A 26,273-nucleotide genomic window follows, 5' to 3' on the forward strand; every position below is an offset into this window, starting at 1 on the left:
AAATAGGGACCAAAGCACATACAAACAGCAAAGAAAAAATATGCAATTAAATATCTACAGAGAGAGAGGTAACGGAGAAGACACAATTCTGCACAGAGGCTTAGAGACTCAACAGAGCAGAGCAAAGATATGGCACAGTCTGCTCCTCCGAGCAGAATTAGAAGACACCTGTAGTTTTCCACCAGCTTTATCCTTCTACCTCCCTCGCAGTTCCCTTAGTGAATCTTGCACTGCCCCCGGTTTTCTGTAATAATAACGGGGATGCAGAGTGATCTTTCCTGAAGTTCAGTGGCAGGATGTGGGCAGAAGTGATGAGGGGGAGGCTGGTGTGCAGTTTCCAACCAGACAGACCCAAATCTACGTGGGACCTACGACGTCTAGGAAATGCATTCTGTTCTCCAACGTTTCAACTCGGGCATAACTGGCCGAAATGCCTGGAAGCTTGTCTCCTTTCAGTTGGTTCACCTATTGTCAGTTTTCTTGTTGCAGAGGTCTCCCACAGGCATTTCATTGCAATAGTTATTCCTAATTCCAGCCCTCAGGCCCTACAGACAGACACTGACTCAAATACTGGCACCCCTAGCTTCTTGCTACGTCTCAGGATACAGTTCCTCAGATGATCCGCTGGCTAGAAATACGAACGAATTAAAACAGCTCTGCCAGAACCCGGGAATAGTGTCACCAGCAGTATTTTGGGTTGCTGTGGTTGCAGCTTTGGAGCTTAGGCACATGATCAAATTATCATAACTTTTTAACTTAATGAGTTAAAACACGTCAGCTAAGCTGCGGTAACTGGCTGTGTACATGTCAGGATTGAAAATGATCCTTGGCTAGTCTTGCTGCAAACCCCAGTCCTCCACCCCACTTCCCCCTCCTTGCTCTGCTCCCACTGTCATTTCTGGTACCTGAATTCTCCTGGACGTCCAATTCTCTGCCTTGAACTTCAAGGATCTTTCTGTGACGCTGCAACTCATTCCAGGCTGAGCTGCCTATTGCAAAGGGTTAATTAATCTCAGAGGGTCGGTGGGTCCAGCTGTGGCCTGTCCATGGCAGCCCACGGCTGTCCCTCACTGTCCCCAGCCGTGACGACCTCTGAGCAGGATGGAGAGACACCTGTAGCACCCGGTCTGCTTTGCCCTTTCACCTCACTCATCTCTCCCTCCGTTCCTCTAATGCTGGAGCTAAGAACATTTTATTGCCCCCTGGTTTTCATTATTAATGAAAAGGGACCAGAATGATCTTTCCTAAAGTTCAGAGAGTCTATAAAGACAAGAAGCCGAAATGCCATTTTACTCGTTTTAGAGATGTGTGAAATAATTCTGTCTTGTGGCAAAAAAAAAAAGTGAGGGGGGTGGAGAGGAAAACTGAGTGAGGGACACAGTAAAGGCTCTGCGCTGACCACATCAACATTACGATGTTATGAAGAATGTCACAGCTCTGCCTGAAATCTACATTCAATCTTCCTTTTTGTCTGTGGTGGAGGGAGGGCGAGAAGTTTCTCAGCTCACACTGACTTTGCATATCCCCAATTTCCCCACTCGTAAAATTGAAAAAATATTCAGAAGAAGTGAAAAAGCACTAATAGTCTAGATACTCCTGAGTTTAGGTACTGAAATCCTCCTGAAGGAGATCCGCTGCGTAATGGGGATATAACAAACATACAGAGACCCTCAAAATGCAGATAGAAGTGACGTTTTCTCCAGCTGTAAATCTTTTGTTTTTCTTCTTTTCTGTAAGTATATTTAATTCTCACAACAGCAACTGTAAATTGCACCTCCAGAGCAAATACTCACTATTTTTAAGATCCCCATCTGTCTCAGAATTAGGTTTCCTGATCTCAATTAATTAGGCCTCCTGCATCCAAGTAAGGTCATCACTAGCAGCCATCACTAGTACTCACATCTAAAACCATACAAACTGAGGCCAGAAAAGGTGATTTTTCAAGAGTAAACAGCAAACCCATGCTAAGGAGTTGGGGAAAAAATAAGGAGTCCAAATTCTAGTTACTGTTTTCAACTGTAGGAGAAAACAGGCTGTATTTTACAGCCTCCCACCTCATGAAGACACAGGGGCGGGAGAAGACGCATGGACACATGGAGAGAAGAAGATCCAAATGGCAAGAAAATGAGTCCTTGGAGTTCTGTTTTAAGCAGGTGTAAAATCTCTACAAAATACCATACATGGAGACCATAAACCCCATGGGGAAGAGCACAGACAATACCTGGATGATAAGCATGCAGCTTTGCACACCTAGTTCAGAAACTCCCCCGAGTTTGCATGTAATTACGAGGGTTAGAAAGGCAAAAAATATATACACATAAACCCAATTAATCATTTAAATATTTAAAGTCAGATTTTTGTCCTCACTGCTGGATTAGTATATTTCATAACGCCAACAGCAGACAGCCCTGTTTTTTTACTGGGGGTTCATTTTAGAGCATGTTTAAACTAGTCAGATTGAGTGATGCTTCCAGCAACTAATCGCATGTCAAATAAAAGATATTTTATGTAATAAATTACCGCTACAAGTAATTCAGATGTCATTTATCAGTTTTATTATCAGTCAGGCAAAGTCTTGTTTCTCTATATTAATCAAATTCAAGCTTTTTTTAAGCTTTTTTTTTTTTTTTTTTTTAAGCAGTTTTGACACCTCTTGGCAAAAGTACAAACCATGGGGAAGGAATTACTCCTCCAGAACAGGGAGGAGAAATAGTAGAGATAATATTAAGCTAAAACACAGTGTCTAGAAACTTTAAAAACTTAATTATTTTCTCTTTCCCCCAAAAGTTACTTAAGCCAAACCCAGGAGAAGTTCAGCATACAACAACTATGCTACTCTGAGGCTTACAAATACACTTCTTTAACTCTTTAAGAGTAAGAAAGCACTTACAGTGGTAACAGCTATTTCCAGCAAAAGATTTGAATATTAAGTAATACCTACACCATCAGTACAATTTCTGCAAAAGGAAGTATTTAAGTGGTATAAGTTATTTCCTGCAACTTTAAAAATGAGAACAGCCTCAGTCAACTACGGCAGGAGTTGATCAAGCAAATAAAATCAAAAGGTGTGTAGGGCTTAGTGCTCTGACTCACAAGAGTGGACATCTTACACCGGAGTTGCTGGCAGGATCACCCACTCCTTTCCTGCTGAATGAACTCTTGAGATAGTTCTGAAGCCATCCCAAACTTCTGCACTCCTAACCCATAGTTTTAACAATTTTTAAACATGAAGCAGCAACACCTTGGTGTAAGGGGGACAGAGAGAAATTACATTTCACTAGCCACTGCTTTTCAGCACAGCACCTCCTCAACCATTTCTTCTCTCCCCCCCCCCCTTTTTTTTTTTGCTCTGCTGACATAATTTTTTCTCTCTAGTCTTGTGGTTTAAAGGTGTCAAAACTAATCAAAAAACCAGTAACCGGGAGAAAAAAAAAATCAAACCCAAAGCGGTTTGGAGTCTTCAAGACTTAAACTCCAGCACATTAGATGCTGCTTCACAGGAAACTCAGAAGTCTTCTCTAGGAAAACCAAATGCAGCCAATAATCTCATCACTTCTTCCAGAGTAAGTTGTTTCCATCCACAAATCAACTTTTAGATTCAAGTGTCTACCTATCTCATTAGTCCTTTAGATATACTTTTGAACTTCAAACCTCGAAGCATTCCAACGCTAAAGTAATGAATACTCTGTAAGAACATAAGCATAACAGATAGACAGGAAAAAGAATATCTGTCTTATACATGACAACGCCTGACAAATCTGTGAAAGAAAAATTGACTTAGTAAACTGTCACAGAAACAACTGTCCTGGAGCAGATTTGGACCAATTCAGCAATATTCATTACAACAATACTAGCAACTGTACAACAATAACCTACAGCAAACCCAGCACCTGAAAAGAGCACTGAGCCACATCTGTAAGGACTCTGATCAAGGTCTCTGCACAGTCTCATCCTTCAGCTCTAGAGAAATTCACATTTTCTTCTTGCAGTTCTGACACCACAGAAAGCATTTAACAGGAAAACACCGAGATGGATCCATCATTAACAACACCGGTGCTACACCAGTCAAGGACCAGAATTGAGCACAGATGACATCTAATCAAAACAAATGTTTTGGTTAAACGAATACCACGTATATTTAGCTATTAATTCTTTTTATAGATTCATTTAAAGGTTAAATAGAAGGTCTACAAAGAATGGCTAGAGAGGGGAGGAACAATATCTAATCAACCTATTGCCACTGCTTCCCAGATGTTGTGGGCTGCTAAACAAGACTGGCTCACAGGCAAAAGCTTTTGGTTCAAATTACTTAAAAAGCACTAATCAGATCACAAAGCTAGAGCATACGTTTATAATCACAACCCCTAAAAAAGCTCAACTTTGGTGGTATTTTTCCTCACCTTTGGTTTCTGAGCATTACAGAATAATACTTCCACAATTCCCTTTGGAGCTGTTACTAGGAACTTTAAATATTAGTTAGGATTGTTAGCTAGTAACAAGAAATAGCGAGCCGGTGCTTTTAGGAAATCCAGAACAGTAAAAAGGAAAAAAAATGAAAAAGCTGTAAGTGTTAACAACAATGACAGCGTTTTCCAGTTTGAATTGCACACTTCTTTCCTGCCTTACTTGTATTAGTGTTACACTATAAGAGAAAATTAACTCTTCCAGTATTTTGTTCTGACAAGAGTTTGCTGAACAACAAAGGGATGGCACTAACAGGGATCTAACACTGTTGCTTCAGCAGATTTTGCTTTTCTGGCATTTTCTGTGAACTACAGGAGAGCGGTATTAGCCCAGGAGGAAGAATTCAGTCCTGGAGTTCACCAGTACCCCCAACACAACTCTAAAAAATATTCCAGTTCTGAACCCAACTCCAACACAAACGTTTCTCTTCCCAAACTGTGGCAAACCAGAGCATTTAAAATCTCAGAGAACAAGCCTAGCATTATTTCTAACAATAGTGAAACTATGTCATAAACTAATAAACACAGCCCAATGTAGACTGTTACATTGGTCAACGTCTGAGCTTGAACTGTGTAGGAACAATATCAAAATCCAATTCTTAATACTTGGCAGGTAAGTGAAGTGCTTTTCAAACTGCCAGACACACATGTGAGCTGAACAGCTTCTTTTGATGGATTTTTAATGGTGTGTACTTTGGTTTTTATTGTTTGGAGCTTAGATACTTTTTTGCGAGGTTTATTTTAAAATGCAAATATATATGTAAATTTTAAGTCTACACAGATTATGCTGGGACTTTAAAAATTCTCTGGCAGTGTATTTTGTATACAAAATCATACAATCTTATCCACACAGTCTACACAGGATTTCTGCTGTCACCCCTTACATCTTAAGACTGAAGACAGAAATCCTGTTAAAAATAAGCATCACTACTAACTGTTTATTATTATTTGTAACCTGACAGCACTCTTAAAACTCATCGTGCCAGACACATGGGAAGTCACAGACTAAGTCCTGAAGACATTATATTCCGGTTTGTTGTTTGTGCTGAAAACACACCTTTTTCAATTAACTGTTCAACATTAACTGATTGGTTGCTTGGCTAGTTAAGAAAATAAGTCCTCTAACTAAGATGCAAAACCTTGTGATGATGTGCTGCAGACAGTTTATTGAACAGACTCCATTGTTGTAATACCTAAAGATGTAATAACGTTGCACTTTTACATCACCTTTCATCCAAGAATCTATCATCTCTATCATACATTAATGATCTAAATATTAGAAAGCCCTATTGATGAAGGGAAGTATGACCCTTAGTTTTAGAAGGGAAAACTGGGTCCTACACTGGCTAAATGCTTTTTCAAGTCCTTACAGCAAGTCATAAGCTAATTTCTATTGACTATAACCCTTCATGCCAAGAGGTGTCATAGGCTAGTATTTATGATGCTTGTTCGTAGACCATGATCATTTGTATCAAATTTTCCTTGTGTAATATGGTCTTGTGGCTCCATCTTGTCACAGACATCAACAGCTACAGAGTACATTCAAAGTAACATTCGGTGTCTGATTCTGACAAAAGTTACGGTATTATTGGAATTGAAATCTAGGATCTGGCACAGAAACGTGTGAAATTTTTGCAGAAATCACTGCAGAAAGCAACATGACCAGATGTTTTTCAAGGGGTTACTTACTGTACACCATGGGGTGAGCGGGCTGAGCTGGCACCAGCTGTGGAGAAGGACCTGGGGACTGCGGCTCATCGGTGCTGGTGCCCGACTGCTGGAAAGCCAGGTCAATTTCTTCATCTGTCAGGCCTGGGGGAGCAGAGGAAATGAGATCAGTTTAGCACCTTTACCCACTTGATGCACGCATAATTAAATTCTCAAGCCAGGCAGAACCCTTTCAAGCTGCAAAGAATTTTGGCACCGACTTGAGCAGTACTGCCTCCCCAATTTTGGATTCACTGGAATCTCTCCCTCTCTCTTTCTCTGTTGCAATTTAACCTTAAGCGACAGAATATTAGCCTCAACGCTGCTTCCAAATGTGGCTCATTCAATTTCCTTAATTTATCCTTGAGTTTATTGCTGCTTTTGAAGTAGCTTTCTATTGCAATTCTCCATTCTTCCCCCGAAAAAAAGATACCATCAACTGCAAATGTGGCTCATTTTAATCTGTAATGGTGTAAAAAAAAAAAAGAGGGGAAAAAACTAACAATAATGCATGAAAACAGACAGGGAAACAAAAAACTAATTATTGGGTTAGACGACTAATTAGTCTAGATCGTTTCCGAAGACGGGAATAATTTGCTTTATTTTATGACAAATGCAGAAATAAAAAGAAAAAATCAGGACTGACTGTGATTAGTATGAATGGGACACAGAATGCAAGGAGGAAATAAAACTATAACAAAACAGATCAAAACAAGGCCAAGCCCAAACTTTCAGCTTAGCATTGCCCCGGCCTACTGCTGCCTGATTAGATTGCCCTAGGGCAGCCTGTTTTTTATTTCACGCAGAGCTGTAGTCACACTGAACACATGGTACACGTTGGTGCAGTCCCTCCTGCCATCAGGAAATGCCAGGATGACCATCTGTAATTGGCCACAACATATGGAAAGGATTTGGACAACAAGGGGGAAAAGAAAAGCAGCTAAGGGATTCATGATGACCAGCATCTGTGAAGAAAGAAGCACAGCTGGATTATTTTTGCCAAGAGGAGAAAACATCCTCTAGAAAAAGAATTCGGTACTCAAATGGCAACCATGATGTGGGGCAGGAGAGCTGGGTATTATTTGTCTGTTATTCTCCTGCACAGAAGCAGATAGAAAGCCAGCGTCCCTGCTATGAGGAACATCTGAAGCGTTTCAGGACCTTCTACTATACATACAGTGCATATGCAAAAGCATTCAGAGCCTGGAAGCGTGGATGTGGATTTAAGGGATAAGATTTAGAAAAGAAGAGACAGACCGCTTGGTTCTCACACGGTTGGTGCAGGGATTGAGCACAGTGAAGAAAATGGTACGAGTGTGACAGCAGTGGGAGCAAACGGAGGAATACTTTCTCTCCAGCACCTCCACTCGAGGTCCATGAAGTACTGTTGGCAAATGAAATTTCTGAGCTTCAGCCTTTAAAACACTTAGCTCCTCAACAACACTGGGAGATGCAATATAGAAAATGGCCAGGTTTCTGGGCATATTACCAAAGCTTCAAAATTATTTTTTTTCACGATCTTAAACTTTACTGCGTACTGGGGCTCTAGACAGAATAATCCATAGCACGAACAGTATTGCCAGGAATTAATATACAAGGTTGTCTCAGAACTGTTATTCAACATAACACTGCACTAACACAGTGCTTCTGATCTGCTGAAGCCTTTATAACTGTTAGCACTTTTTTCCCCTGTTCTTGTGGGTTAACTACTATTCTATCCACTGTGCAGTGCTGATACAGATGTGCAGAGAAGTTAGGTGATTTCTCTAACATCACAGAATATTGTCAGTGTCAGAAACTGTACCAGAAATCTGAAGTTCCTAACCCCTGGTCCTGCAGTCTGATGAAATCACCCCTTTACTTTTATTTGATGCATGCCTCAAACAGTAAGGAACCCAAACCACACAGAATAGAATGGACTTGCAGTGAAAGTAATAAAAGGCACATGAACGCATCAACTCAGCCTACTGTTCTAGTCACAAAAACAATATTTATGGTGTCTAATCCATGTTAAAAAGAGAAATCCTAATAAGAAAGAAGCTGTTTTAACCAGCTCCTAATTATCCAATATAGGAGAAAGCATAAACAGATGCCAACACTGCAGATCACTAGCAACTATGGAATTTCATAAAGATGGAGCCAGACACACAAGGCAATATCAGCTGCTGGCTGTAAATGTGGCTCCCACTAGAATGGGGGCATTTTGTTCTACTTCTAGGCAAAGATAGCAAATCTGAAAATATTTAACATTTGGGAATGTATGGAAGTTATGGGGGATCCTTTACTCATTCTACAAAAGAGCAGGAAATAAAACTCACTGCTTCCCAACCATACTGCCCCCTTCGATTCTCACCCTACTTGAGAAAAAAACTAAAATCTTTCACAGATAAAACACACTCCTAGGATTATTCTGGTCTTGCCAACTACTGACACTCCAATATCACTGTTTCTATTAAAACCCTGCTACACGGTGAAAAAAAAAAGCCAATGTGAATAATAGAACAATGGGAAACCTTTCACATTTGAGTCCCCAGTATGAAGCCTGTGCAAAGTAGAATAAGTAAAAAATGTTATTACCTCCCTGGACTATTCTGCCTTGTGAAGTGGTCTTGTTTGTCGTACTAATGCCATCATAAAATAGAACATCACAACTACCTCCCTTCTTAATTATCACACAAGACCGGGAGCGCCATCACCTTGAAACACCTCCTTTTTATTCACCTGAACAAGATGTTTTTAAGGCCCTGTCATCTTGGCCTCCAAGCATCAAGGGAATAATCTCCCGGAGCTGATTCCTTAAGCATACATATGGAGTAAGTCTGCACTGCACCGAGGCATCTGTGGATTCAGAAATATACTCGTCTTCGTGGCTGTCATTTCTCACACCCACTAACAAAAATGTAAAAGATATTCTAAGACTGTCCTTGGGCATTTATAACTAACTCATCAAAATTCCCTTCGGATTTTATTTTTTTCAGATTCACCACCTATACACAGGTATGCATATGGTCTGAGTGAGTTTTCTATGCCCTAGATTATTCAACCTTGATGTATTAATTGCACGGAAAAGTGAGTATTTCTAAACCAGCTCAAAGAGTCATCTGTTCCAATACCTCGCCTTGCTATATTTTATCACAGTGCTATCACTGTATTACATGAAAAAGTATCCCTGTTCCACTCATTATATTAATCTAGTAGGAAGTTGGTAACCCCAAAATAATACCACTTCCCTTGGATGCAAAAGCAGTGCTATGAAAACTGGAGCTTTGTGTCTAATATAATCCTCTCTCAAATAGGTATGTCAAGAAAATGACCTCAGTTTAACAGAAGAATTGCTCTAAATCCATTTTCTCAACACTTTGGAAAACAAACGTTTTAGTTCTTCTAGAGTTTCAGCAAGATCAAGACCATGCAGAATGCAAAAGGTTAAAAGGAACAATAAAGGAAACTGCCAATTGTAAGTGAATTATATTTGGCTTTGAAAGCTGAGCCACGGCTATATTATAAAAGGCATCTCTTTGCGTTGTTTACCATCACCCTGACTAATGCAGACCTTTTTTTTTGTTTTAAATAATCTCATGCAAATTAGACACACACTTCCTTCCAGTTGATTGCTATCTGCAAGGAATAATCTAACCGCAGAGGGTACTGAGCAAGGACTGAGCTGAGGAGAAGGATGCAAGGAAGCTGTCTTCACAGCCCTACAGAATGCAAACCTATTCCCTTCCCCCAACCATCCATCTCATTTCTCTTCAGTGCCACAGCCTTAGCAAAGAATTAGTCATAATTTTCACAAAGCCTTAAAATTTCCTTTGCAGGCTTCGGGGTGTTGATTTGAATTATCCGGCACCCACGATTGTTTTGCATTCAAGGGTTCTTGCTGACCCTCTTTTGTGATTGTCACTGCTGCCACTCAATTTTCAGGGATCACTCAGCCTCTGTAAATTGTAGTCAAACAGAGAATCGGAGCGAGTCGGGGAATAAAATGGGTTGTCAGAAACATCTCTTGGTGCCTGCACCTTTGTTGTACAAAAAGCTCCTATGCCCTAGAACTTTTAAGACTTGACTGTCTGTTTAAGTCCTTTTACAATATCCACTGCTATTTAATTTCAGGGCCTCGTGTACATCAAAATATTTTCCTCTTATGACCACTCTGAAGCAGAGGAGTACTGCTGTCCGTACCTGCAGATGAGGAAGCGAGACATGCAGATATGAGGTGCGCTCCAAGGGCAGAACCAAACCTCTGACCCAGTCAGAAACTAAAACTCAGGAGACGTGAGCGACAACTCTTTTTCCCATCCGCTGAGCATATCTTTTCCTACATTATGTTCTCCCTTGCTGTGCTCAATCCAGTAACTCATGCAACATTTTTCCAAGCTGAAGGCAGCATTAGTTTTAAGGAGAAAACTTCTGGTTAGGAAGGCAGAAAGTATTCTGCCATAACAGAGAAAGGTGGTGGTAAGAATTAAGTTCCTTTTGTGCTTTTCCAGCTTTATTACAGCTCTGACAGCCCGCCCTGGAGCGATCATCACACCTACCCTTTTGCAGAGACAAGCAGGGTGGGTTTTCTGTTGTTGTTCACCCCACACATGCACACCCTTCCTATTCAGAAGAAAACAAAACAGATCTGGACAACTTGTTTAGCTACAACAAACTGCATGGCTGCACCAGGTTTGGGCAGAGAAGCACATGACTAAAAGGAAGAGCTACTGTAGACATCCTGAAACGACATTACGCTCCTGTTCCTGGAAGCCACGGTGTCAACCCTGCTCAGAAAGAACATGGCCACATTTTAAAAGAATCATCATAAAAACCTTCTGGGATCTGATCCAGACTAATGATTCCACCTGTTCAGTCAGCTGCACGCAGTGCTGGGTGACTCGTTTTGTCAAATGTTAATCCTATGGTCTATTCTGTGCTCAGTTTAACACATTTCAAACGGGTCAAAAGGTACAGGCTCCTGCTCCATTTTCTTCCACAAGTCCGTGTTCAGGGGGCTTTCACAAGGCCAATCCCAACCCAACCTTCTAATGAAACCGAAGGTCTCAAAAACATCACTGATTTTTTTTCTTACCCTTCATTTACACTGAGACACTTTATTTGAACGTAAACATCCTACTGCTGCACTTCCAGCTCAAACACTGGGGAAAGAAACCCAAACATCAAAGTGAGAATGAGTCGTCTCAGTTGTCTGGCAGAAAAATGCAAACATAGAAATCATTTCAAAAGTTACTGAAAGGGCTTTGAATTCTTCCAGCTTTATTCATCTAGGGGACTGCTAATTCTGCAGTTCCAATTTTTAAGAAACATTATACGCTTATTATACTTACATTAAATACATCAGGGTGCCTAGGCAGCTTTTAGAACTGATAAAGGTGCTCTAACCTCAGCAACACTGCACTAAAATGAGGAAGGGAAACCTAACTGATGATACAATGCTAAGAATTACATTGAGCCAACCAGGAAAGAAAAGGTTAAAAAAAAAAAGTATTTTGGCATTACAAATATAAATAAATAAATAAGCCTGGCAGCAGTTTCTCTTCCTGGCCAGGCTTTTTGGAGTCTATAATAAAATGAAGTGTAATGGAGGAGAGGAGGGCAATGTCAGAGGGTGAGGGTTTGGGAGAGAGGTTGTTAAGTATCTCCCTCTCCTCAGCTGTGTTTACTCCATTTACAGGACCCCAGGTGATTGATAGACAAAAGAAAAGCAAGCAGATAGTAACCCCCCTCCGGGAGCATCAGTAAAGAGGATAACTCCCGACATCATCCAGAGCCCCAAACTCTCCTCAGGCCACTTGTAATTAAAAGGACAGAGCAAGATATGCAAACCAGAGAAAAAGTAAAAGAGGAATTTTTTTATTTATTATTAACATTTTGTTGGAACAGTAGAGTGCAATAAGGACTCTCAGAGCCGTTAAAAGTCGTCGGGTGACCTGCAGACCCCTATTTCCCAGAGCCTTGTATAAAATTGAATTTTTTAAACATAAATTACACGTAATGACGACACTGTAAAAACTAACAGTAATGGAAAGCTGTGCTGTATTTCATTAGCCTGTATTATTCCGTGCCACCTGATCCAGCCGGGCCTTGTTTATGAGTTAGTGTGTTAGCAGATGCCGATGGAAGCATTTGCTTCGACCTTGCTCTTCTCATTGGGGCATGAAATTACGACGGCAGCACCTTGATATTACAGCCATAAATACAGTAAACTGCAAATTTAAGCCAACGGCTCCTATTGTCTCCGAACATAAAGCTGATCGGTATTTATTTAAAAGGAGAACGAAAAAAAATATTATATATCACCTTGTTTATGGGTCCAGTCCCCCCCCTCCCCTAATCTGCCTTATTCACTTGGTTAAATACTAAACAAACAAACTAAATCCTCCCTATTTTCTACTGATTAAATATTCTCATGAAATGAGTATTGTCTTCAGAAAACTGGATCAAAGTATTTCCACTCTGAACAAGAAAGGGCAACCTGCTTGCTTAGCATGTTTTGGAATGGAAAAAACAGGAACAAGTACTACAACTTTTCTTCTCAGTTTTCTATATTTGAGAAGTTCAAAATATACAAAGACAAAGTTGCTTCTGGTCACTCTTCCGTGTGTGTGTGTTACATGTATGTGAATGCACCCAAGAGAGAAATGTTTCCCTCCAGTTGTTTCTTATTTAAAAATATCTCCCCTGTTAATACTGTTTCAAATGGAGGAGGAAAGGTACAGAAAAAAAATGCAGTAAGATTAATGGGAGGAAAAAAAGAATGCACAGGACTCCTCTGTGCAACAGAGAGCGGGGAGAATGCCTCATTTTCCTATGGGCATTTAGGGTAAATACCCCCGTTCACTGACGACATACCCACTAAAATTTATTAGGGGGAAAAAAATCAAACACAAAGGCAAAAGGACATTGTAATATCACAAAGCATATCACAGCATAAATCACAGCATTATAAGTCAGTGCAAAATGTATTTCACTGGTAGTTTCAAGGCAGGGAAGATACAGTTTCACTTGCAATAAGAGAGGTCAGGTCTTCCTCTTCTAACGTAGAGAAAGCTCTTTGCTCCTTGCTCATACGAAGTATGTTATCTGTGTTCCACACAGGAAAAAAGGAAGGGACACCTTATGTAAAAGCTCCCAGTACTACAGTACATATTTCAGGGGCCAAAGCATCAAGAGGAGAGTATGAGGAACAACATGCAGGACAAAATCGCTGGATAATGGGACTCAGACCCAGGACTCCGAAATGCAGAAGTCCTATTAGATGCAGTACTATCACAGCCTTAACAGGATTTGGACGCCTCATTTTTGAATTAATCTACAATAAACCTTCAACTAGCAGACAGCGTAATTCAACAGGCACAATTTTTGCTTCACAGAAAGTTCAAACTACAAAAAGGGCAGCCAGCAACATGACTCTAAATCAAAGAGGACATGTCCAGAAGTCCTCAGAAACCTGAACTGCAGGACCAGAAGTTTTGTTACACAGTCCGGTTAAATTCCTGTGGAACTAGGACATGCAAAAACACAGTGAAACTTCAGTCTTGGGTAGCTTCTTCCAAAGACTTGTCTATTACAGAGCCATTCTAGGAATACCACGATCAGCAAAAAAGACCGAAGAAAAGAGTCTTTCTGTAACATAAATAAAGATCTCTCCTTCTAAAAATAGGGGGAAATTTCCTTTTATCATCATCTACAGGTCTCTTGCTTGCAGCCTTTCCTTTCTATCATCATACAAGCAGAAAAACAGTATCTGATAGAAAGCCTCTTTTGAGTGGACAGTGGTAGAAGATGTCCGCACCTGCCTGCGACACACTAGTGATGAAGAGGCAGCACATGGGGCTAAGTTGGAAGCCAATGCTCTAACAGGGGAATGCAGGACATCCAATTCAGCCAGCACATGATGTAAGAATACTAGGTGGAGAACAAAAACCTCTGCATATTGTAAATGATTTTAAATGAATATCTACCTCAGGGTTTGAAGGCTTTGAAGACTCCATGCCAAGATGCCACTTCTAGGGTAATTTATCAGGAATGGAACATTACCAAAGCTCTGTCATTTGTTTAAAAGAAGCCTGCATAGGGCAGAAAATCCAGATAATGGAAGAGACGCTACTCTAGTAACCATAGTGCTGTCATAATTTGTTACCACAACTGACAACCTCCCTAGAAATAAAGCTATGCATTCAGAGAAAACAAACATTAGATACACCAAACAGGTAAGTTTCCAAGCATACCCCAGCCTGTGATCTGCAAATGCTTGCTGCTGTTCCTGCAGAGAAACAAGTCTCATGGTGATGGTTCCTGATCCTCATTACTGGTATATTATAATACTCCTTAAAGGCTCCAAAAGGCATTCACTGCACCAGGCACTGTGCAGAAACGGAGTAGAAGGCAGCCAGACCCAAAGCCTCAACAGTTCATGTGAATGAAAGACAGGCTGGAAGGAAGAACACTGCATGCATAAATGAGGCAACTTAACCACAGTACACAGCAGGTCTATGAAACTTCCCTTCTATTAAACTGAAAAACTACAACAAAAAAGCATTCTATAAATGTGAAAAGATATGTGTTTCTTCTACAGGTTCATTTCCAAAAGTAGAACAGTTTGGAATACAGCACTTAACTTCAAAAACCTAGTAACCAGACTTTATTAACAAAACTTACCGCAGATTTTAAAAATAGCAATCTCAGAAAATGTTTGTGCTTCATATACATTTACTTTATGTGAAAGAAAAATATTTTGTTAAACAGCTTGTTGAGCAATAGTAACAAAACGATTGGCCTTTGGCTACTCTTTGATCTGTGATAATATCTTTCGGAGCTTTTTAAGGGGAAAGCAAGAGGTTGTCTTAAATTCGGGTACGGTAAAACACTGGCAGTATAAGAGGTTTGGTTTTGATTTGCCTTCAAACTCCAATTTTAAACTGTATTTCCAACTCAAATGAAACAACTTGAACTAGCATGTCACAAGAACTCTGGCACCGAAGTAGAAGGAGCCAGCGTGGAAGATCTGAAGGCAACCAGACAGCTGCAAACCCAACATCTTTGTTATCACAGCAAAGAACCACCAAGCCTTTCAGGGGCACAAGACCAAGTATGGCCCCTATTAGATCTGACCTAGAAAACTGGCCCTAATGTGGAATAACTCCAGATTAGAAGCCACTACTGATTTGTTATTTCTAGAACAGACTGGTGTGAAATTCTAGAACCAGACTCTTTTTTTCCCCGACTCTGAGTTCAAAAGAAAGTAATTGTGTAAGAGAACAGCACGTTCAAGCCACCGCAAGGAATTCTTTAACCAGATTTGTCATGATATCCGAAGGATGACCTCATTTTATATAAAAGAATGAGAAAATCTGTCCTGATGCACCATTCCCAGTTCTTTACATTACTCTGGAACTACTGATTGCCCCAAACACCCACTAACAAGTGCCTCTGCACATTTCTTACCTTAGACAATACCCATCAGAGTACCCTCTACAGACTAAGACGAACTGCAATGTAAAGAGCAACTTGCCTTGATGTTATTTACTTCCTCTTCTACTTTTAAAACTTTTAGCTTTAGAAAGGAACAGAACAAACCCATTAGTCTAGACTGATCACATGAAAAATCATACAGAGTGTATACTTAACGAACTTTTAGCTTTTGAAGAAGGAACAGAATGGCAACGCTGAATATGCAGCACAACAGTGCTGCTGTGCCCTCTGTCAGAAAGCATTGCTCTAAGGAGCACTGAGAACAGTACCTACAGCTGCACCTTCCTAAGAAAGTAGACAAACATATGGAAGTATGAATGAGAAAATATACGGAAATGTAACGAAATGAGTAGCCAAAAAGAAATGAGTAGCCACGAATGCAGAAATCTAAGTGCTGTTTCGGACAGACATTTTCTTCACAACCTCATAGAGTGACTTTGCTCCTGTAACCCAGTTTCTATGAAGTGGAATCAATGTTAGACACCTAGGAGTCAGGTATCACAGCATTGAGAAGATAAGCACAATTAAGAAAAATACATCTAAGTACTACATATTTGATTATTATGGCACAAACGTTTCAGGTAAATCCGGTTTGCATTTCCCCCAGAAAGACACAGACACTAGCACACTATTATAAAAAGACATGTCAGCAAGTATTCATTACAGATTATAAATCACCCTCGTTCTTCTTTCTTTTGTTTTAGAGAAATTTTTTTACATGCCATTAAAATATTGTTTGCTGAATGCTACTACAAAGCTAGCCACCTGTAAAATTAAAGGCTGATGCTGCCAATAAGTGTTGAAATACCTTCTGTTTAAAAGGCAAACCTACTTTGTAATTTTTAACACAACTGTATAAATATTTCTCCACCCACCCTTCACAATTTTGTTGGTTACACTGCGTCCATTTAGACAACAACCATCTATGTCATCATACAGGATGTTAATCTTGGGTGGAGAAGAAAGGAACAATAGCAAATGAACTTTTAAGAAACCAAGATTATACATTCGAGCAGGGACCTTCACGATAAAAGAAGAGCGAAGACAAAAAACATTAGGGGACAAGTCAACAAAACAGCAGAATAGTTTCAAACGCTCATTTTTCATCTTTTGGATTGTTTATTGTTATTTTTTTCTCCCCATGTGCCTTCAGCAGCTCTTCAGAGTTCTGGAGAAAATTAAAGGAGTCTGGATAAAACGCCCAAAGGACAACTAATGCTAACAATACTAAAAATAACGAGGTTAAGTGGTGGAAAAACTATGGTGACCACACACGGAGAACTGGAGTGGTAAGGTACAAAAGGAGTTTCATCATTGCTCCCTCAGGACATGCACAGAACATACTAACTGCTTCTAGTTCTCTAGGGTTCCGATTACCATGCCAAACACACCTCCAGAGTTTCCTTATTAGTATAATAAAAAGCCTCTACACATTTGGGTTCTATTCCCAGCCTTGCTATTGACCTTGGGTAGGTCACTCAACCTCCATCTGCCTCAGTTTCTACATTTGTAAAACAGGAATAATATTACACAACATCCTTTGTACAATGTTGGAGACTGACAGGACAATTATCATGTACAAAGCATAACTGATGCTTTTGAGAATCTACACATACATTATGTGCATTTGAGCTATGTAAGGCATTTGTAACTTATTCAAGTAACAAGTTTAGACTTTTTTTCTGCTTGCAGATCATCTTTGGTAACACTTCTGGATTTCCACCTCACATCAAACTACGCAAGTACCCGAATTTGTGCTTTGCTTTGGCTGGTTGCTAAAATACCTGGCGTTTCTCTGGTCTCCCTTTGTGCAAGCATTGCCCTCAAAATCCAGTCACTGGTGTTGAATGTTCAAAATAGGAATCTCAAAGTACATTTTTTGAAGACTGCTCTCTTCCAGTGTCTCACAAAAGTTCCAGCCCAGGAGTAAAACAGGAGTGGCTACACAGAATTCACACAGAAACTGGAGGGAAGATTAAGAAACATTTGTGGGCATGTTACTGCAATATAACACAAGTCAGATCAGTAGGTGAGGCAGCTGGAGCAGCTGAAAAGCTTGTGACTAGTATCAGCTCATACTCTGTGAGGATACCTGTGGGAGCTCCAGGGTCAGGGGATATCCCCTACACAAAGGAATCACCTCACAAATCAAAGGAGACTGAAGAAAAATGGGAAGATATGTCCTTCCGGGCACTACCTAAGAACGTGTCTCCTCTCCAGAATGCCAAAATGGGAATCAATATCATTACAAGGAGCTACTTACAGAGTCAGGGGTGAGCGATGAAGGGCCAAGGACACGCTTTGCAGATCCCTGTCTCTCCATCTTTATCTGCAAACTACGGCCCCAAGGCACAGGATTCAGGCCAGGCCCCACTGGCACGCTGCTGCAGGGGAAGGTGCTCTCTGAGGCGGCATTTAGGGGCAGATCTCTGCGCACAAGCTTCAGCCCTGGTCCCTGAGGGACGGCAGCCCCCGCGTCCCCCAGTGCCAGGCCAGAACAGCTGATTACCCTTCGCACCCACCACAGTAGATGAAGTTCATCAAAAGGGCTCCAATTTCCTCCCCGGTTTTCTTTTACTGCTACTCTTGCCTGTCTCAGGAGGCCTACCGTGAAACGAGCTCTCCCTTTCTGAGAGCACCTGGGGCCCGGGGAGGCCCCGACCCTGAATGTACCCCTACAACCGGGCAGGGGCAGATCGCGTTCGGACCGACGCGACAGGCGCCGGTGCCGCCACCCTCCTGGGTATTCCCGGTACGCACAGCGCCAGCCCCAGCTTCTGGGCTGCACACACACACACGCACGCACTTGCTTTACCCGACACTGAACTCACACCTCACAAACAAATTATTTAACTACTCTATCCCCCAAGGAAGCCGGTGATCATTTCAAATGCAGCTCCCTGCTCGTCTCTCACATACACGCAACGGCCTGATAGGTTAAATGCTGCCGTTTAATTACAGTAATGGAAGCTGCTATTTTTTGGTTCCCTTGAATTCTCTCTCGCTCTCTTTTTTAAACACATACAGAGTCATCTTTTAAACATGTATTTTATATTTCCGAGTTTAACAGCTGCATTCTCCTGGTTACTTGAAGTGCAGGAGCAATGGTATTCTGATACTCTGCACCTCTGAGCAGCTTACCTTTTAAATAAAAAGAAGACAGGCTGGGGGAGACGCTGGAGGAAGGAGACATGCGAGTGTCGCAGAGGCCAGCCTGCCCCTCCATTTACTTGGATGGTTTGCATTGGTTTTGTTGAATACAACCAGCTCAACCCCCACGCCCCAAAGCAGCTGGGGCCTGGGGAGGATAAACATGGGAGTGTTTTGAGTAATTTTACTGAAAATGCAACATCAGTTCACCACACAGCGTAGCACAGCATGGTTATCTATCTGTAGGACTGGGAGTCAGGATTATCTCGGATCTAACTGTTCCTAATGCTTCTGACTCAGTTTCCCCCATCTAGAATGGGGATGGTAATTCCTCTGCTCCCCGCTGAAGTCTGGAGTTTGCAAATTGCTGGGAGAACATAAAGGTCTAACCAAGAAGAGAAAACGTAAATAGAAGGACATGAAATGAATCTTATCATCCTGCCATTCCACAAAAGGTTCTGCAAGGCTTAGTCAGTTAATATTTGTAGAGTACTTTGAATTTGCAAAGTGGTATACAAATATGAAATGCATATTTGTTAAATTCTTGAGCATGCTGCAAAACACTTGTTTTGTTTTGTTTTGTTTTCTCTCCAGTGAATTCAGGGAGGGGGCTGCAGGTGGCCACAGACTAGAGGGCTTTATGCTTAGTTATTAATGAAGAAAGACATATAACGTGTATTACCTGGGTAGCACAAGATCTATTTGTGGATTTTACATTTTGTATTGCATGGCAATTGGAAAAAATCTACAAGCAAGGACTAAGTACTTCTAAGTAAAAACAAATCGTTACCTATGCTAAGGCCACAACTCTCCTAGAAAAATACCCATACTACACCTGTCCTCAACTTTATTTGTCCTCTAAATGTGAAAAGCTTATTTATTTGTTCCGTGGCAGTTGGCTCGCGATCAGCCAGCCACCCATGCAGAGATATTGCCCATCTTCATTCTCTGGTACAGATATCCACCGGTGTCTCTTAAGGATGGAATCTTAAAAGGTGAGGCAAGGCAGAGACAAAGACAAATTTAATTTTATCACCATAAAAAGGGACATTTCCACATGGGCAGCAAGGACATGAATATCATGTGTATGCGGGGGCAGGGGGGGGATTATAAACGCATTTTTGGCGAAATTCAATAAAGCTGATTCCACTGCATAAGGTCAGCAATTTACTTTTAAAAAATGATATGATTGCAACTTTTAATATAACCCATGTATTTGCTGCAAGATGCTCTAGAAGATTGTGTAATGTAACCACCCGACCTCTCCACAGGAGCAGAGATCACCCCATTTACCCTTTATTGTCTTGCTAAAAGCAATGCACATTTGCACAGTATGACAAAGTCAACAGCTTTTACTTAAGAGAGCCTCAGATTTCATTGAGAATGAATTCTCTGCTCTCCTCCTAGGGGAGTGGAGTCTCGCCTGGACTAGGCTCTATCGGAAAGAATGAACCAAAGACTAAATTTCCCTTTTAGCTAAGGAAAGAATGACGGCCCTCCAAATTAAAATTAAGAGAGAGCCGTGTGTAGCAGAAAAATAAATAATGGGATTTCATGTTCGTGGGCACCCAAGACATAGCTTTAAACAGGGTAGGAATGTTGTCTCAGAGAACCCAGAGAATTATCTCATACAGGAACTTATTTTATCTTTCCTAACAGGAAAGTATCATTAGGTCTGAGATGGATTTCAGCAGAAGAGCAACACAGATTAACCTAATTACACTCCTTGTTTTAGCCCCAAGAGAGAAGGCTGTCTCTTTAGACTTAGAAACCAGGTTCATCCACACAGCAGATCAGGAACTGAATTCCTTCACTTGCTCCAGGAAGACTGTGGGGAAACCCTGGGTTGCATGACCATGAAGAGAGAATTCTTTCTATAACAAAAATATTTTTATACAAACGAACACAGATTTCTTCAGCTGTCTCAAGGTGAAGCTTGCTTCAAAGGTCAAAGCTGCAGGGCTGGATTAGGATTGCACGCAATCTGCCCAAGCCGTGACATCCTGACATTCTCAGGTTTGCAGCTCTCCCCTCCCATACACAATCGATGGAAGTAAATTCTCTGCAAAGTGTGGCTCTCACTGCAGCAACTCTGAAAATCACACACGCTGCAGCATCAACAATTACAAAACAAGCATATCAAAGCAGTTTATAAACATAGTTAAGATAAATCTGACTATGTCGATGATGCGAAAGTGGTAATTAAACCCATTTTACAGATGGACAAGCTGAGAACAGGTAACTTGCCCAAAGCCAAGCAAGCAGTCGTATCTCAGATCTTCAACGTCTGTGCTTAGATTGCAGCTACAAAGGTGACTTTCCTTTGGTACTCTACATTTACTTTCACTTAAAAAACATGATAAAGAAATTCTTAAATTTACAGGACAGACTTAGCATGTGTGCTTTTTTTGCCCATCACTATGGTTAACAATTTCAGGACTCAGAATATAACTGACTATTTTAGCATCATCTTCCAGAATAGACTTCAACCCACTCTGCCGTAATCATATTGGTTTTTCAATGCTACCAGGAATGGAAGTATTATTTTGACAGTAAACAAGGCAGATATGACTCAAAACCCACTCACTGAGCAACAGGAGTTAATTTTGCAAAGCCATTTTTTAACGGCTCTTTTACATTACATAGTTACTGTCAGATAGCCAAGTGAAGAGATACCATTAAGCTCATGACACTCTAATTATTTCTTAAAATTAAGCCTACAACTAATATTTTGGAGCACACACAACTTCCCAGGAAGAAAAACAGTCTGTTCCAATTTATCAATAATTTTCAAGCTACAAAACCATAGCAAATGTGATTCTGGACTTTTCACTGGAATCACGGGGAATTTCTGTGGCCCAAGAGAGGCAGGAGATGTAGCACACTGCCCACCCAATGTATTCTAAATGAATCATCTCTCCTGTTCTGTGGAGTATATATCTAAATGGTTCGAGATCACTGTAGGTTGAGCCCAATGTGAGAGAGGGAGGATGTTACCGCTAATGTAACTTGTACTCTCTGTTACAGAACATGTAAATGTGCATTTAGAGGACATCAAATTTGAGAGTCTCTCCCTCAATGGCTTCTTCACAATGTCAGTAACATCAAAGGGGTGCCTCTTTTGTTGCACCTTCTCAATCTTTCACATAGAAACCAAAGAAAAAGTCACTGAGATCTCTACGTTTTCAATAATAAATAGCAGGGCTTGAATCAAAGCCCTTTAAAACAAACTTGCTTAAAGCAATATCCTGTGAAGAGTAGTAGGTCTGAAGTCTTCCCTACCTTTTTTCTTCTCGCTTTAAACAAAGCCAAGCAGGACTTTTTCCCCTCATGCTCAGCAACATACTAACAGAGTTCAGAGCCACAGTCTAGCAGATTCAAACTGAACTTGCAAGCACAACACAGCGCAAGACGACGAGCTTCTTGGAGCTACCCACTAACAACAGTGATGTATTGTCCTGCTGGTGCACTTGTCTAGAAGATTTTTTTAGTTCCAAGCAGAGCTAGTTAACAAATGTCCAGCACAGCATTTTTTCATAGAGAAAGCGTTCCTTCAAAAAACAAACAAAACAAAACCAAACAACAACAACAACAAACTGTTCTGGAGCAAAGTAATAATTTCATAACAATTCAAAATCTCTACTATTGTCAATTACAATATAAAATACCCCACCCTAATCAATAAAGAGTGATCCGATGGATCAATAATATTTCATTTGAAAAAGTGAGATTTTAAATTTTAAGCCCAATTTAATATAAAAACATTTAAAAACTAAGAATTTTCAGTGGGGTAGAAATGTATTGTTCAACCTAGTTTCTAGATACTATTGAGCTACAAAAAACAATTGTTATAAAACAATGAAACGTACACTGAGTACAATGCTCTTCTAAAATAAACTCATTTGTAAGCAAGTAGAGTTTCTATCAACACACAGATGCACACGTTTTCCTTAATCATCTGGCTACTCTAAACATTAACAGGTCGTCACATGGTTAGCTATGCCTAAAGTTATACCAGGTGTTTTTCTGCCTTCTCTCGAATCACTAGTGACTGGGACACATCAAAGATGAGATATGAACTGATTTCTCCACGTGGATAGGGACTAAATAGCTTCCTTTTTCCAAACTTCCTTCCAAATCTTGAGGCTTTCTATCCATTATAGAGATTTCCTTCCGAAAACCTTGACATCTCCAAAGAATTAGTGTACCTGATTTCCCGGGATGTCCTAAGGTCAATCATTTGATCCCATTTTGTTAACAGTGTTTCTGCAGGTCTCTTCTTGGCACACAAGCCAAGAAAATCTGTAGAGTTCATGACAAGTTCAGATAACACAAGCAATGGTAAAATTGATGGGGGAAAAGAGTCAGCATGATGAATAGGCTGGTGCTGAACAGCAGGTGACAGATATGTACACAGAAGACTGGCAGGAGAGAGAGACATCTCCTCTGCAGATGGATGGAGAATCTCAATCACTTTCAGGACAAAAAAAGAAGGCAACTAATGCAAAACACAGAACTGTGGCACTACTTTCTGGTTCATGGGCACATTTATTCTTCTGGATTATGAAACTCCAGTGGTGGAAGTCTTCCTCGTACGTTGAACATTATCAGCACTGGGTAAACGTAGCACAGTGCCGGTAACGGCTGTGACGACTGATGATGCTGATTGAGACAGGAACTGTTGGGAGTTTGTTAGCATTGAAAGCATTCATTCTCTGGGTCCCTAATGAGTTCCCTGAGGATACAACCAGATTTCCCCACTAAGGCAGGGTTGTATCGACCCAAAGCCTGGGGACGGGTGGCACCTAAAGAACAAACTGGTAGCAAGAACATGTGTAGGATATATTTTTCTTTAACTTAAGCAGAATATTATAAGGTATATTTGCTGTCTTTCAAAGTCATAAACAGAGGCCTAAGCATCTTTAGTAATTAAATATCCCATAGTGCTTTTCAAGAATCTTAGTAAATTTTTTACTCGGTAATTACTTTCTCTATCCCTAAAGCTCCCCCTGCAAGATCACTTAGATAAAGTATTCTTCATTTCCTCTCCTAAAAAAGATATAGTGATGTTAAACAGCCACTGTCCTCTACCTCAGAAGTGAAAGCTTTTCAGTGGAAAGCACAGCAAGATATTGATAACCCTATACACACCATCAAATGTGCTTGATGCAAATAGCTGCAAAGTTTCGGTGGTTAATGGGTACAATGTGCTCTAAGATTCTCAAATGAAAAGCATTATGAAAATGTAGAATGCACTTTGACTTTCCTTTAACCTGTACAATCATTTCCGTACATCTACACAAGCTGTTAGACGTACTCTGTGCTGCCTGAACACCTGTTCCAAACTCCTGTACTAATCGGAAAGCACACCCTGCCTGGTTCTAGCCGTGGAGTGGACTTTCAGCGCTCAAGTACTCTGTTCTAGACGCTTAATACACTAAGTGCATTCTTGCCATTTCTTTTTTGAATCAATACCTGAATTCCAGGTCTCACTTGCAGCTTTGCATGTGCAAGTGATGAGGTCTACCCAGGCACGAGCACAGAACGCTAATTAGACAGCTAGAGAACAAGTTACCCAATCTGCAAGTGCAAAACAAGACAAGTGCTCATTCACACTATCGGCTGTGCAGTGAAGTCAGGTCTTCGTTCCTTTTCTTCACCACCTCTTAAATCCGTATCCTGCCAGTATGTTTGAAGAGAAGGGCAAGTCACCTAGCATTCCTTGAATAGTTTACACTTCTGGCCTAATCACACATTCTTTTCTCAAAACTGGTCATTTCTAGAGAAGAATGAGGTTTGGAGGACCCTTGCAGTTGGCCCAAATACTCGACAGCACAGATTACCAACTATATTTTTTGCATGAATTGTCACTGGACTCTATCGGCTTGCATTGTATTTTCTGCTCTAGGAAAAGCTTTATAAAAACTGTTCGAGCTTCACTGAGACATGTTAAAGAATTAATTACAAAGTAAAGCTGAAGGAGAAAATTAATTTTGGAAACACAAGAGGTTACTTTTCTTTTCCTCCCTTTTCTGGAAGTGGGGGAGGAAAGTTATTTTCATCTTCATGCTGGGGGCAGAAGCTGGGAGCTGTCCAGTCGATAACCTGGCCATCAGAACAAGGTTTGTAATTAAAAGGTCAGTGACCTGGAAAGCTAGGGCCTCACTCTCCGGGCTTCTCAGTAATGACGGCGCTATTAAATTAAGACTGTTATGAAATCAATGCTAAAAAAGCTTTCATGGTAACGAGATTCCATTCAAGGACATGCAAACTGCCTCATGAAATGGACTTAAATTATAAAAAAGAAAAGTAATAAAAGAGGGTTAAATTGAAATCTGCTGAAGAATTTACTTCCTTTAAAGCCCTCCAGCAGTAGGCTGTGCCCCCTTCTCTCAGGTCCTCAAGGTGATCCACCTTGGTTTCTTTGGCAAAGAGGAAAAGACAGGGGTTTGACTTCCAAGAATGCAGACTACAGAAAGAAGAAGGAAATTCAGCTGGTTTTCTACTGGAGATCCTGGGGCTGATGGCATTTGTTTCCAGTGAGTCAAGTATCTTTGAGCTCTGGCTGGAAGGGGCATGTAAAATTAAATTATTTATTCATCTCTTCAGAAATCACCACAGCCTGACAGCTTGACACTGGCATAATTTTCTGGAACTCTGATGCACTGCAAAAAGCTGTGCGAGACCCAAAAGAAAACGTTATGTAGTAACTCCCTTCCTATCAGCCGAAGTACTGAAACAGATTAATAGACACAGGATGGAAAAAGACAAAGACAACAATTCCAACAGCCTGCAGCACATCTCACCAAGCAAGAGTATGATTGCTTTGGGAAGCATGTAGCCTGTTGTGTTTCAGCAGCTACCAGCACCCCAAATAATGAAGCTCCATGCGCATTGTGCACTTCCACCCCAACTCTCTACCTTGCCAGAAGTTACGGATTCGGAGTACACAAAATTAACAAACCACATGAGTTACCGGATGGGTAGCTGAGCAGTACAGGACATCTGAGGCACAACAGTTAGATGACAGACACATTTCCACAAGGGTTTAAACCCCACATGTTGTCTAATTACTCCCAAGGCGCCGCTTATTCTGTGGCATGTCATCAGCAGAATCAGCGAGTTGGACAAAAAACAAACAGCATCTTTTTTTCCTTTCTTTTCTTTCAGATACTCTGAAGGGAAACAGCTGTTTTTCCCTTCATCTGAAGAAGTTCATGATAAAAAGGAGGAAATGTCATAAATTACACAAAATGCCAGTGTAAGCTTCAAAGAAAATGATAAATGATTCTAATAACTTCATGTTTCTCATTAATGCCTCTGTATTTGGGAGTTTAAAAGTGCTTAAGACAACACAGAAATCTCATCCAACTTTTGAAAGACCTTTTTACAAATTCAGGACACCCTCATTCTCCCAGCTGTCATCAACAGATTCATCCCAGGTTCCTGAGAGCAGTTCAGCAACCCCCTGACCTG

General features: G+C 40.7%; 1 protein-coding gene across 2 annotated transcripts in view; it reads right to left on the minus strand.

The window, feature by feature from the left end:
- The window catches only part of PEX14 (peroxisomal biogenesis factor 14), a 78,094-nt gene that overhangs the window by 12,137 nt on the left and 39,684 nt on the right, over window positions 1-26,273 (minus strand). For both annotated transcript variants that reach the window (XM_048067743.2, XM_048067744.2), the window contains exon 4: window positions 6,153-6,275. In XM_048067743.2, the coding sequence (XP_047923700.2) occupies window positions 6,153-6,275 (123 nt within the window). The remainder of the gene's footprint in view (window positions 1-6,152; window positions 6,276-26,273) is intronic.

Source organism: Anser cygnoides, chromosome 23 (assembly GCF_040182565.1).
Source record: "Anser cygnoides isolate HZ-2024a breed goose chromosome 23, Taihu_goose_T2T_genome, whole genome shotgun sequence".
Taxonomy (NCBI): domain Eukaryota; kingdom Metazoa; phylum Chordata; class Aves; order Anseriformes; family Anatidae; genus Anser; species Anser cygnoides.